The sequence below is a fragment of the Danaus plexippus genome, chromosome 8 (assembly GCF_018135715.1).
Source record: "Danaus plexippus chromosome 8, MEX_DaPlex, whole genome shotgun sequence".
Lineage (NCBI taxonomy): Eukaryota > Metazoa > Arthropoda > Insecta > Lepidoptera > Nymphalidae > Danaus > Danaus plexippus.
In genome coordinates this window covers 4,215,111-4,227,272 of record NC_083542.1, presented here as the reverse complement: position 1 = coordinate 4,227,272, position 12,162 = coordinate 4,215,111, and the positions used below count along the sequence as shown (strand labels likewise).

Below are 12,162 nucleotides of genomic sequence, written 5' to 3'. Positions count from 1 at the left end.
ATTAGGTAGTTGAAATTATATTAGTCTACAAATAGATTTTAGAGCCATTAATGGAAAATAATTGAAACTCAAAAAATATTTTAAAAACGTTTGTGATAATAAAACTTAAAGCTTTATTAAACTTGGTTTCTATATTCGTACCATTGAAGTCGCTTTTCTATAGCATTCCTTTTAGCTAACATTGATATAATTGCAAGTTGGTTGTAGTTCTATTTTAGAACAGCGGTCAATGCCGTTCAACGACCTAGTCGTTCTTGAACATTACAATATTCAATAAGGTTGGGTGATTAGGACGTAATGGTATAAAGAAAAAACTGGTTAATTTTTCAGATTTTTTTTCTTGTATTTTTGTTATTTTATAATTTATAAATGACCTAGTAAGAAAGTAGTCTTATCCGTTTCAGCACATACAATCATCATTCATGAGATTACAAAAAGATCCTTTGGCGAGTGCAGTACCGAGGCCGGCGGTCGAGGCGCGCCCGCGGCGCCGCGCTCCGTCCTGCCGTCACTATTACCATTTAATTACATAATAATAATATCTTACGTACAATTAAAATAACGGAGATTACAAGCCTGAGCTGAGCAGCCGGCCGCGGGACCGGCCGGGCCGCGGGCTGCTTCCGGTGGCAGCGATGCGCTTCCTGTGCGCATTTAGAAGCACTTCCTGTGCACGATTGAGGGGCCGGACTCGTCGTACTCCTGTTTCGAGATCCACATCTGTTGGAATGTCGACAGAGACGCGAGGATGGATCCTCCGATCCATACGGAGTATTTCCTCTCCGGGGGAGCGATGATCTTGATCTTCATGGTTGAAGGTGCCAGAGCTGTGATTTCCTTCTGCATACGGTCGGCGATGCCTGGGTACATGGTGGTACCACCCGACAGTACTGTGTTGGCATACAAGTCCTTACGGATGTCCACATCACACTTCATGATAGAGTTGTAAGTAGTTTCGTGGATGCCGCATGCTTCCATACCCAGGAATGAGGGTTGGAAGAGAGCCTCAGGGCAACGGAATCGTTCGTTTCCGATGGTGATGACCTGTCCGTCGGGAAGCTCGTAAGACTTCTCGAGGGAGCTGCTTGAGGCAGCGGTGGCCATTTCCTGCTCGAAGTCGAGAGCGACGTAGCAAAGCTTCTCCTTGATATCACGAACGATTTCTCTCTCGGCCGTGGTGGTGAAAGAGTATCCACGTTCAGTGAGGATCTTCATCAGGTAGTCGGTGAGGTCACGGCCTGCCAAGTCCAGACGCAGGATGGCGTGAGGCAGGGCGTATCCCTCGTAGATGGGTACTGTGTGGGAGACACCGTCTCCGGAGTCCAGCACGATACCGGTGGTACGACCGGAGGCGTACAGTGAGAGTACGGCCTGGATGGCGACGTACATGGCGGGCGTGTTGAAGGTCTCAAACATGATCTGGGTCATCTTTTCTCTGTAAACGTACAATACAAACCATTATTTCATTGCACTATTAAATAATAGAAAAAAAACAACTTGTAAGAATTCGGTAGAGGGTGCACGGACCTGTTGGCTTTAGGGTTGAGGGGAGCCTCTGTGAGCAGGACGGGGTGCTCTTCGGGGGCCACACGCAGTTCGTTGTAGAAGGTGTGGTGCCAGATCTTCTCCATGTCATCCCAGTTGGTGACGATGCCGTGCTCGATGGGGTACTTCAGGGTGAGGATACCTCTCTTGCTCTGGGCCTCGTCTCCGACGTACGAGTCCTTCTGACCCATACCGACCATCACGCCCTGGTGACGAGGGCGGCCCACGATCGACGGGAAGACGGCACGAGGGGCATCGTCTCCCGCGAACCCGGCCTTGCACATACCGGAGCCATTGTCCACTACCAACGCGGCTACTTCTTCGTCGCACATTTTGAATTAGTCTGAAAATACATTAAAAAAATAAAATATATAAAACTTTGTAAAATACTTAAGGCTAATTACGATTGAACCATTTGCGAAAACTTAATTTTAATAAGGTATTGCCAAATGTATAACAATATAAGGTAAACCCCATAATTGGTAATCTTTGCTGAGGTCACCCACGCCACACGCTCAGTGGGCGATGGCGCTGCAGCGGCCAAATAAGGTTATGTCTAACTAGAAATCCGTTGTAACCTTTTGCGGATGTGGCGTTTTACCGCTTATGCAGAGTCACGGAAACGGGCTCGAGCTAGGGTTGCATGAAGTCGAGTAGATGCTAATCTCGTTAATTAAATCACTGCACTTGTATTTATAATGCAATTTGAAAGCAAGGTTCGACCACGCCCTACCGCAACCGGCGCTCCCGGTATCCCTACCGGCGTAATGCGGCCCGGCCCGACTCCGTGTCACTGACCGCTCTCACTTAAACACTAAATCACAGACCGAAGCATGCACATAAAACACGAAAATATGCACATCAGAAACTTACTTTAATTTAAATAGTCCTATTAAATAAATAAATTAATATCGCTATGCACAGCCTCGGTTATGCTGCACAACACCTCAACTCGGGCACACTTCGTGGAATGTTAGCGGTCGAGGCATCCGGAGTATATAAACGTGGCTGGTTATCGGGGCGCCCCTACCCGCCGGCCCGCGACCGCCGCTAGCTCTCAACCAATCGGAGATATCCTGAGTTTTCGTTACCATATATGGTATTGCGCTGCAGGGAGCCTGCGCGTCCCCCCCACACCCAGCCCCCTCACCGCGACGCCGCAGCCAGCTCCAATAGCGTTCATATCGGGCTTCTTGATAATAACTTCTCAGACCTCAGCCTCGAAAGGCACTCAATTCTAATTCACATATATTCATTTGATAAGCTTTGTGTGTAATAATAGATAATTAAAACTTTTTACACACATTTCTCTCTTATTTATCAATAATTTCAGTATATTATGTTAGTGAAAGTACCATCTTAAAAAATAATAAATCGTAATAACCAATAATATTGGCGTCGTGCCAACACATTTAGGTACAATTGGCCTGAGTAAGTGACCGTTTATATATTGCAAGAGCAGATATTACGTACGGTTTAAAGTATCAAAGAAAAACCTTTTTAATATGCCTTTTTCAAATTTTATTAAATAGTTATGCCAAATGATGATATTTATATAAAAGCTAAGTATCTTTAATCTAAGAGAATTTCTTTACATACCCAAAAAGACGTAATTATTATACTTTATAATTATAACCTAAAAATTGTATGTTATATATAGAAATACTGATGTATCTTAAAAACAACTTACAGAGAAATCAAAGCAACGTAAAAAAAAATGAGAACGTCTGATCGCTGAGAAACGACGAACGGCTCAGAAGTAGTCTGTCGTACGACCGTTGATGAATGTGATTTGTTTCACTTGAACAGTTCACACAGCGTTTCGCTAGCAAAATTAGCACCCACCTACTCAACGAATGTTAATACCTGCAAAATTTTTACTTTTCTACTACGCCATATAAAATGACCTACAAAACCATTTGCTGACAGTCGAACTTCATTAATGTCAGGCAATTGTTCATAAATCGAAATTGGAATGTAGTTTTTTCTCGGATTCAAGACAAGACCTCCTCGCCGCAAGTTGACGGGTTTTGCCATATATGGGCACAAGATGCTGATTGGTGCACGCTCCCAACGGTCACTGTAAGCAGACGATAACACACAAACGTATTTCGTAGTGTTCGAACGGCTAACAAAATGAAAATTTCGTTTTGTTCATACACAGAAAAATCCAATTTAAAATTATTGTAACAATCATAAAATTATATTACGATTATTCTAATTGACTAAAATTCATTTTTAACGAAATCTTAAACCATAATATTATATGAGTCATTTATATTTTCAAGGAGTCTAACATGCGTATAATATGATGATTTCGATCTATTTTGGAATTTTTAATTTGTTATTATAAGATATGTTCAAATCCTTTGAAAAGACGAGGCTAAGTCAGCTTTATTGAATAAGAAAAATGAGACAAAGCCTTAGTTAAAACAGGTATACTACTGTTCACGTATTACAGAATTTTTAAATGTTTTAAAGACTTAAATGATGGACGATGAGTGATTACATGAATGGAATGAGTTTGTAGTAAGGGACAGAAATATATGTAGAATGTTTTTTTTATATATACTTTATCGTTTAATATTTATAATTTATAAAGTGAATCAACATGTGCCTGTCTCATACTAGTGTTGTATTGTTTTTTGTAAATACAAATGTGTAATATCTAAGTAATCGGAACTACTGCTCTGATGATATCCAATGAGTCACAGCTGACTTGCGCATGCGTAGTGAGTACTACGTCGGTGACTCAACCCTCGAAAGTTGCCCCAAGTCAATTCGATTTCACAAACCAAGGGTCATTGTTGAACAGCCAAGGACAGTAAATTTTTGACTCAGCAGAAAAATTACATTTAGGGTCATAAATTGCTCATATTATTAGGGTACAAAATTTGGATAGATAATTTGTTAGAGCGAATTATAACATTATTTTTCAACAATAAATAACTATAATAATATTTATAGGCATTCTGTATAAGATAATGAGAAGTTCAATTGAATTCCTATATTTTATAGAATAGAAATATTAAAAATAACTTTATAAGGTAAATGTATAATATAAAACTGGATATTAGCTTCCGTTTGCGATATCACATGAGTCAAAGGATGTTTGGTACGACTCTAGGAATCACAATTACTATTGTATTTCGAGATGTATTCGTTTTGAATACCAAGTTACAATAAACTGAGTCATTAGCATGTCCATAATGTTGGCAGCCTTGCGATGTAACGAATGGCTTCCATGAGTTTATAAAATTCAAGTCCTTCTATGAGAAAATAATTATAAAGCTTTACATCATATATCTATTTGCAGTGTTGCCAATATTCTAAATTTTAATATGATTAGTAACAAATATATAACTTGACTAGCGCGTTTGAAATATTTGTTGAAGGAATATTAATATGTCTGATAATTTCTTAGTCAATATGGAACCAGTAGACTAAAATGCGTTTTAACTTGTAGCAATAAAGACTATAATGCAATTGATAAAACTATTTTAAAAGGGATGCTGTTTTTTAAACTCGGATTTATAAATAGAAAATAATTGTCTGGATAGGTTTTCTGAATTATTTTGCATTTTATGCAAAGTTATAAAAGTTGTGATATATTTTTAATTTGAATATGAAGCATTATGATATTTGCGTTTCGGCTAACCCATAAAGCCAATTATTTAAATTGGTTACCAATAACTTTACTTACATATAATAATTAAGACTTACAAAATGATTACCATGCTAATTAAATTTAACTTTGGCCGCATCTAATTAGTTCAAGATGTGATAAATATAAACGGAAGGTATTGTTGCAGACTGGCGTTTTCTAGACGACAAATTGAACAGTTAATTTAAAAGCATATAGAATGTAATGGTTAGTTATTGAATCGTCGAGCGTCTGGTCTAGCGGGCGGCGTCTGCGTACAACACGGCGGGGCATCGATCGCTTTGACGCCGCGCCCTTGACCCTCGCTGCACCGTCTGCTCGTGCATATCAGCTATTTTTGGATATCTTGCTTAACCCTTGCACTAGCTAGTTGATTAAATTATGATGCTAGTTCTATTATGAATAAAATAAATATTGATAACATGGTAAGCTAACCACCAAGTTTAAAGATGAGAACACTTTAATATTGTGAAATGATTGTACGGATCTAAAAATAAGATAAAAGAAAAGCAGTAACAATAAGTCAATATGTATTTTTTACGGCTCAGCATATATTTCATGAAATGCATTTAGCTAATTATAACTTGACGAATTTAATTATAGATACGCATTTTTCGCTGAGTCCAGAAATAGCTTAACTGGTTCGAAATGCATGGCTCAACGCCACATGATAGACGAAACACAGACGCGGGTGTGTCGTTACTAATTATAGACCATCTTTACGATGGCTAGGTCAGTTAAAAATATACATCCGAAATTTACTACAGGTCAATAACGTAAGCGTTGTAAACAGAACGAAATTTCAGTTTCATATTTCTTTACTACGTCCCAGTAGGGGCGTTGTCTGTCGCTACCAGACAAAGAGTTCTGAGAAAAGGCGTCATATTATCCTTAGATTTTTCGATAACAAATTTTATGTACCTACATTTAAAAGATATGTTTAATGTTTGACGATAAAAATAAGATCCAAGAAGTGGTTGGCGCTCGTAAATTTGTTTTGTGTAGAGTTTTTTAAAACGAAAATTTCATGAACCAAAATGCCATCGGTTCTAGTATAACTATTACTTTATTTATTTTATTATCCTTTGTTTTAAAACTTAAAACTTATATTTATCCACCAAAGTCGCTCTATAACAGTTCTATGCCGCGCATAAATAAAGACAATCAAGGCTTTTTCAATTTTCCTTAACATAACTTATTCAAAACATTGATAACAATACTATATAAATAAGCTATTGGTAAATCAATATCCTATTAAAGTGTTTTCAATATACCCGTTAATTAACATTAATATTCATTTTCCTCAAGAAAATAACAAAATAAAGGATAAATGGTAATATTTTGTAATCATAATTCGTTGAAATTAATATAAACTTGGAAACATTACAACACTTAGAAAATATATTACTTCGATTGGATATATATGGAGTTTGTGTAATTTTAGATTTGAGGAAATTACAAAATCTAACTAACTGTATCTTTGTAAATTTTAGTACTACTATTGACTGTTATCATGATGTGTGAGCCGCTTTTAGATATTGATGGACCTTTAAATCCACATCTGTTTGTTCCTTTTTATATTCATGATGCCCAAGACGATGTGACACCTGGATTAACAGGTACTTCACTCACCAACAGGTTGACCTTAAGCGCTTTGCAGCTTTATAATATAAACCTGGGAAACCCTTTTTTTCAACCAAGGCACAATAAACTATACCAAACCAACTCCTTATATTGAAATAACGGGCAAGGTCCTCGCATCCTATTCCTAATTATAAACAAGCAGAAAATAAATACATTTAAAAACTAATTTTGTGTTAGTACTATGAAGTTTTGTTTTAAAGTTGGCACTAATTCAAATAGTGCTCTGATAAGTCAAACAGTTTTTTAGTAAAAGCAAAAGGAGTAGAATAAAAAGTAATGTTTATACCGGTATAAATTATATTTATTAAAAATGTTAGTGACTTCAATAAATAAGTTAAAATCTTTGTCAAAAATTATTTTACGTAATATGCATATTACGATACCTTACATCCTATTTAAATACTGCACTTATATTTATAATCACAAGCGTAACGTGAGCCGCCGTTCGGCGCTCTCGGTGTAGGGCATCATGTAATGTGTAAAGTCTTAATGGGCGCTTAGAAGCACTTCCTGTGCACGATTGAGGGGCCGGACTCGTCGTACTCCTGTTTCGAGATCCACATCTGTTGGAATGTCGACAGAGACGCGAGGATGGAACCTCCGATCCATACGGAGTATTTCCTCTCCGGAGGAGCGATGATCTTGATCTTCATGGTTGAAGGTGCCAGAGCTGTGATTTCCTTCTGCATACGGTCGGCGATGCCTGGGTACATGGTGGTACCACCCGACAGTACTGTGTTGGCGTACAAGTCCTTACGGATGTCCACATCACACTTCATGATGGAGTTGTAAGTGGTTTCGTGGATGCCATTGGCTTCCATACCCAAGAATGAGGGTTGGAAGAGAGCCTCAGGGCAACGGAATCGTTCGTTTCCGATGGTGATGACCTGTCCGTCGGGAAGCTCGTAAGATTTCTCGAGGGAGCTGCTGGAGGCAGCGGTGGCCATTTCCTGCTCGAAGTCCAGAGCGACGTAGCAAAGCTTTTCCTTGATGTCACGAACGATTTCTCTCTCGGCCGTGGTGGTGAAAGAGTATCCACGTTCAGTGAGGATCTTCATCAGGTAGTCGGTAAGGTCACGGCCTGCCAAGTCCAGACGCAGGATGGCGTGAGGCAGGGCGTATCCCTCGTAGATGGGTACTGTGTGGGAGACACCGTCTCCGGAGTCCAGCACGATACCGGTGGTACGACCGGAGGCGTACAGTGAGAGTACGGCCTGGATGGCGACGTACATGGCGGGCGTGTTGAAGGTCTCAAACATGATCTGGGTCATCTTTTCTCTGTAAAAATACAATACAAACCATTATTACATTGCACTATTAAATAAAAGAAAAAAAAACAACTTGTAAGAATTCGGTGAGGGTGCACGAACCTGTTGGCTTTAGGGTTGAGGGGAGCCTCTGTGAGCAGAACCGGGTGCTCTTCGGGGGCAACACGCAGTTCGTTGTAGAAGGTGTGGTGCCAGATCTTCTCCATGTCATCCCAGTTGGTGACGATGCCGTGCTCGATGGGGTACTTCAGGGTGAGGATACCTCTCTTGCTCTGGGCCTCGTCTCCGACGTACGAGTCCTTCTGACCCATACCGACCATCACGCCCTGGTGACGAGGGCGGCCCACGATCGACGGGAAGACGGCACGAGGGGCATCGTCTCCCGCGAACCCGGCCTTGCACATACCGGAGCCATTGTCCACTACCAACGCGGCTACTTCTTCGTCGCACATTTTGGATTAGTCTGAAAATATTTGAGGATAAGGTAGTAAGTAGGTCCAGACGAGCAACACTTTTATAAAATAATCATCATAATGTTTTACTAAAAGTCACTCAATAAATTTGTTGGACACGTCATCTTTACTTATCACCAAGTGAAAGAATCAATGAATTCCTATGATTTCTCTAGACTACGAACTGTAAACCGCGCCTTACTTTAATCAATATTTAAAATAACTATTTCCATTAAATTTAAATGAAATCTGCGATCTGATAAAAATATTATAAAAATAATCTGCTACCTCATTACCACTTGACATAATTACATAATCGCGTTACGTAATATAAAGTGACACTACACATACATATTAACTCGCATTTAAAACAAATCATACACTTAACATGTATTATTTAAACCACATTTAAATAAATAGAATTATAACTTACGTTTAACAGTATTAAGTACACAGCCGAGTAAATGTGACAGCCGCTACGTTCGACACGTCTCACTAAAATGACTAACTTGCGAACTGCATTAACTATATAAAACGGTCTTATCAGAGTTCATACAGAACGGCCGGCATGATATCCGACCAATCACAATTTTCGTTACCTTATATGGCGATGTGTATACAAATGTGATAAAGTTCTGATAAAGTCTGATTTTGATAAGAGGACGCCAGCGAGCGCACCGACCGAGCCACGTATTTCAATATTAGAATAATGCACATGATGTAACCCTATTTTCCAATTAGCGAAGATAATATTTAAGTTCTTGAAAGTATTAATAATATAAATATCATGTTGCCATCAAGAATTATTAAATTCGGTAGAATCTTATCGATATAAAATCGATATGAAAGAAATGATTAGCTCGACGCTTATCGCTGTATCTACATCCGTCAGTTTAGGTATTTATTAACATTTTCTATATGAATTTATTAGTAAATTTATCTAAATAATACTCAATATCTGGAAATGCTACATCATTTTTAGATATTTCATCAATATCATGCAAAAGAAAACTATAAAAATGCAAGTGTATGTTTATCGTGTGACTGTATTGTTGATGCAGTGATAGCTCTCTAACACATTTCACCGCGTCGCAGAAACATTGAAGTGCATACTTTCTCTATGAATCGGCATATTTATCTAATAACCGATACGTATTAACCCATATTTTATTTTAAATTTAATTGCTTGTAAGCACTACTTTTGAGTTTCGAAGTTTGTATCGACATTCGATTCTCTTATTTGAAAGTTTTCGTCGTGCCAAATAACTCCAAGTGCATTTATTATCATAAAAAAGTTGATGAGCTAGTTCTGTGTTATAAATTATATTTTAATTTGTATGCTCGCTTTCTTACTGAATATATTACAATTAAGTAGTCTTAAAATTCCGTTAATTTCATCTACAAAGTTAATATCTCTCATTTCACATTCAAATATTAACTGTGGTATAAAAAAATAATGAAAGTATGAATAAGCCTATGAGTTATATGTTGCAATATTTTGAATCTTTTCCTTATTCATATAAAAAACCACGAGAATATTTTGATTTACCGTTAAAAAAGTCATGAATCACTTTAAAATCCTGTTAAATTCAGATCAATAATAAAAATCTTAATAACAAGTAATTACATTGAAAAGTTTATTTATTTCACAAGAAAATTAAATTAAATATGTTATTGAGTAGCTTTCGTATAGTAGTTACATTATAAACAACAAAATATTTATGCTGAGATGACTTCTATAGAATAACGACCTGAACTTTGATTTAGACATACTGGGCAGCAACTACAGTACACGGTAAGGGCAGACAAAATCGATAGCAACGCATCTAAATTGTATATATATAATAGTGTGTTTAGAGCTGTTTGCAATCGTCTGCGAGTATCGATCGACGAACACCCCTGCAGATGCGTCGTGAGTCATGCCTGACTCAATCCACGCCCTTCTCACGAATTATTATGAAAATTTTATTGATTTTTATATCCTGCATTAAGGTTTTATATTATATGTTATATGGTGTGATAAATTTGTTTGTTCGCCGAGAATAGCTTTTAATCTCACCCTTTATTCATAACAATGATCAAAACTTTAATTAGATTTTTAATAAATTACATAAGATGTCATTTTAACTCTTTATGGTCTTGATGTCTACTAATGAATATTGTAATCGAAATCTTAAAGAATTTGTATAAATGACTCATACATACATCAATAACATGAGTCAGAGCTCTTGTCAATAAAGTATTCGTATATATATGTATATATATATAGTAAATCCGATACTAAACGTATTTGTAAACGCGTATATTGACATATATGACAGATACTTAAATAACAATAAGGAATTCAAAATCTTAAAATTTAAGGTCTTTATCTAAAAATATTATATGTATATATATATATAGTCTGTAGGTATTTTCCTTAAACATTGTTATTATGAAGTATATTTAGCAAATAAATAAGAAGCCGGACTGTTTAAGGATAAAACTATGAAGATATTAATATCAACATATTTCAAGGAATTATACCCAATGCGTTCAGGAATCACTTATTTTAAAGAAAAAAAACGCTATATTCTGTGTGTCATAAAAATTTTGTCAAAACTACATTTTTTATATAAGGAAAAATATATCTTATCGAAATGCGTAATTTTTAAAAGATTTTAATGATAATAGTTCTAATTAATGAGAACTATGTATAGTTGACGAATAAATATTTTACAGAAAAAGTGTCAATACTCTATGGTTTTTATTTATTTTGATTGTTAGTAGCTTTGGTCTAGCTCAAGAGTTAAGGTTTTTCCATGTGAGGAACAACAATATTCTTTACATACATTACAAACCTCGAATCTATAATATGGGGAAAGATACATTTGAACATATACCTATCCTATTTCGATAATAATTGATTGGTAAACCATAAACAAATTATAAGTTTTTATCTGGGTTTGGCAGTCAAGAGCTGGTGATATGTAATGAGGTTATTAAAAAAATTCACCCTCTTATTATAAAGTAAAAATTTGTATTATACGTAGGTATGTACACAAATTTTATTTGAACGCATTTTATAAACATCACCCCCCACTACTTTCGTCGTGGGTGATGTTTTTTTATACAGTCCTACATGCCAGATGTTTTAGGATTTTTTATTGTTTACCATCCGCCATGTTTGTATTTTAAGAATATCTTTGTTTGAATACTTTAAAACTTCTTTAGTGTTTGATATTTATTTTAATTCATCATATAAAATTTTTACATGGACTTTTTCATTATTCATCCAAATATGTTATCCAAAGATATCATAGATAAGAAATATGTATATAAATTTTTATATCCTTGCATAACTTTGCCGACATTTATTGCAAGTATTAAGAATCAGAAACATATATGTTATAAATTATATTTATTTAGTATACTATTCTAATGTTCCTTGAAACATGAAATACAGGATAACTGTATTTTATTTTAATATTAACAAATGTTTTCAGGAAATCCTTTGGATTAAATCATGTATATTTTTTTTTAATAATAATTTATGCTTGCGGCTTCGCCAGTGTGTCCGCTGTTGCAAAACGTACGGAGTAAATTAAAA

General features: G+C 36.4%; 2 protein-coding genes across 2 annotated transcripts; both read right to left on the bottom strand.

Annotated features, from left to right (window-relative positions):
- Positions 1 to 318: 318 nt before the first annotated feature.
- LOC116771349 (actin-5C) lies at positions 319 to 2,578 on the bottom strand. The gene is made up of 3 exons (XM_032663187.2): positions 2,419 to 2,578; positions 1,528 to 1,888; positions 319 to 1,435 (listed from the first exon to the last, which is right to left on the bottom strand). The coding sequence occupies exons 2-3, from the start codon at positions 1,875 to 1,877 to the stop codon at positions 655 to 657; spliced, it is 1,131 nt and encodes a 376-aa protein (XP_032519078.1). The 5' UTR covers positions 1,878 to 1,888; positions 2,419 to 2,578; the 3' UTR covers positions 319 to 654.
- A 4,554-nt stretch (positions 2,579 to 7,132) lies between these two features.
- Positions 7,133 to 9,159, bottom strand: LOC116771978 (actin, cytoplasmic A3a). The gene is made up of 3 exons (XM_032663993.2): positions 9,007 to 9,159; positions 8,224 to 8,584; positions 7,133 to 8,131 (listed from the first exon to the last, which is right to left on the bottom strand). The coding sequence occupies exons 2-3, from the start codon at positions 8,571 to 8,573 to the stop codon at positions 7,351 to 7,353; spliced, it is 1,131 nt and encodes a 376-aa protein (XP_032519884.1). The 5' UTR covers positions 8,574 to 8,584; positions 9,007 to 9,159; the 3' UTR covers positions 7,133 to 7,350.
- Between the last annotated feature and the right edge of the window lie 3,003 nt (positions 9,160 to 12,162).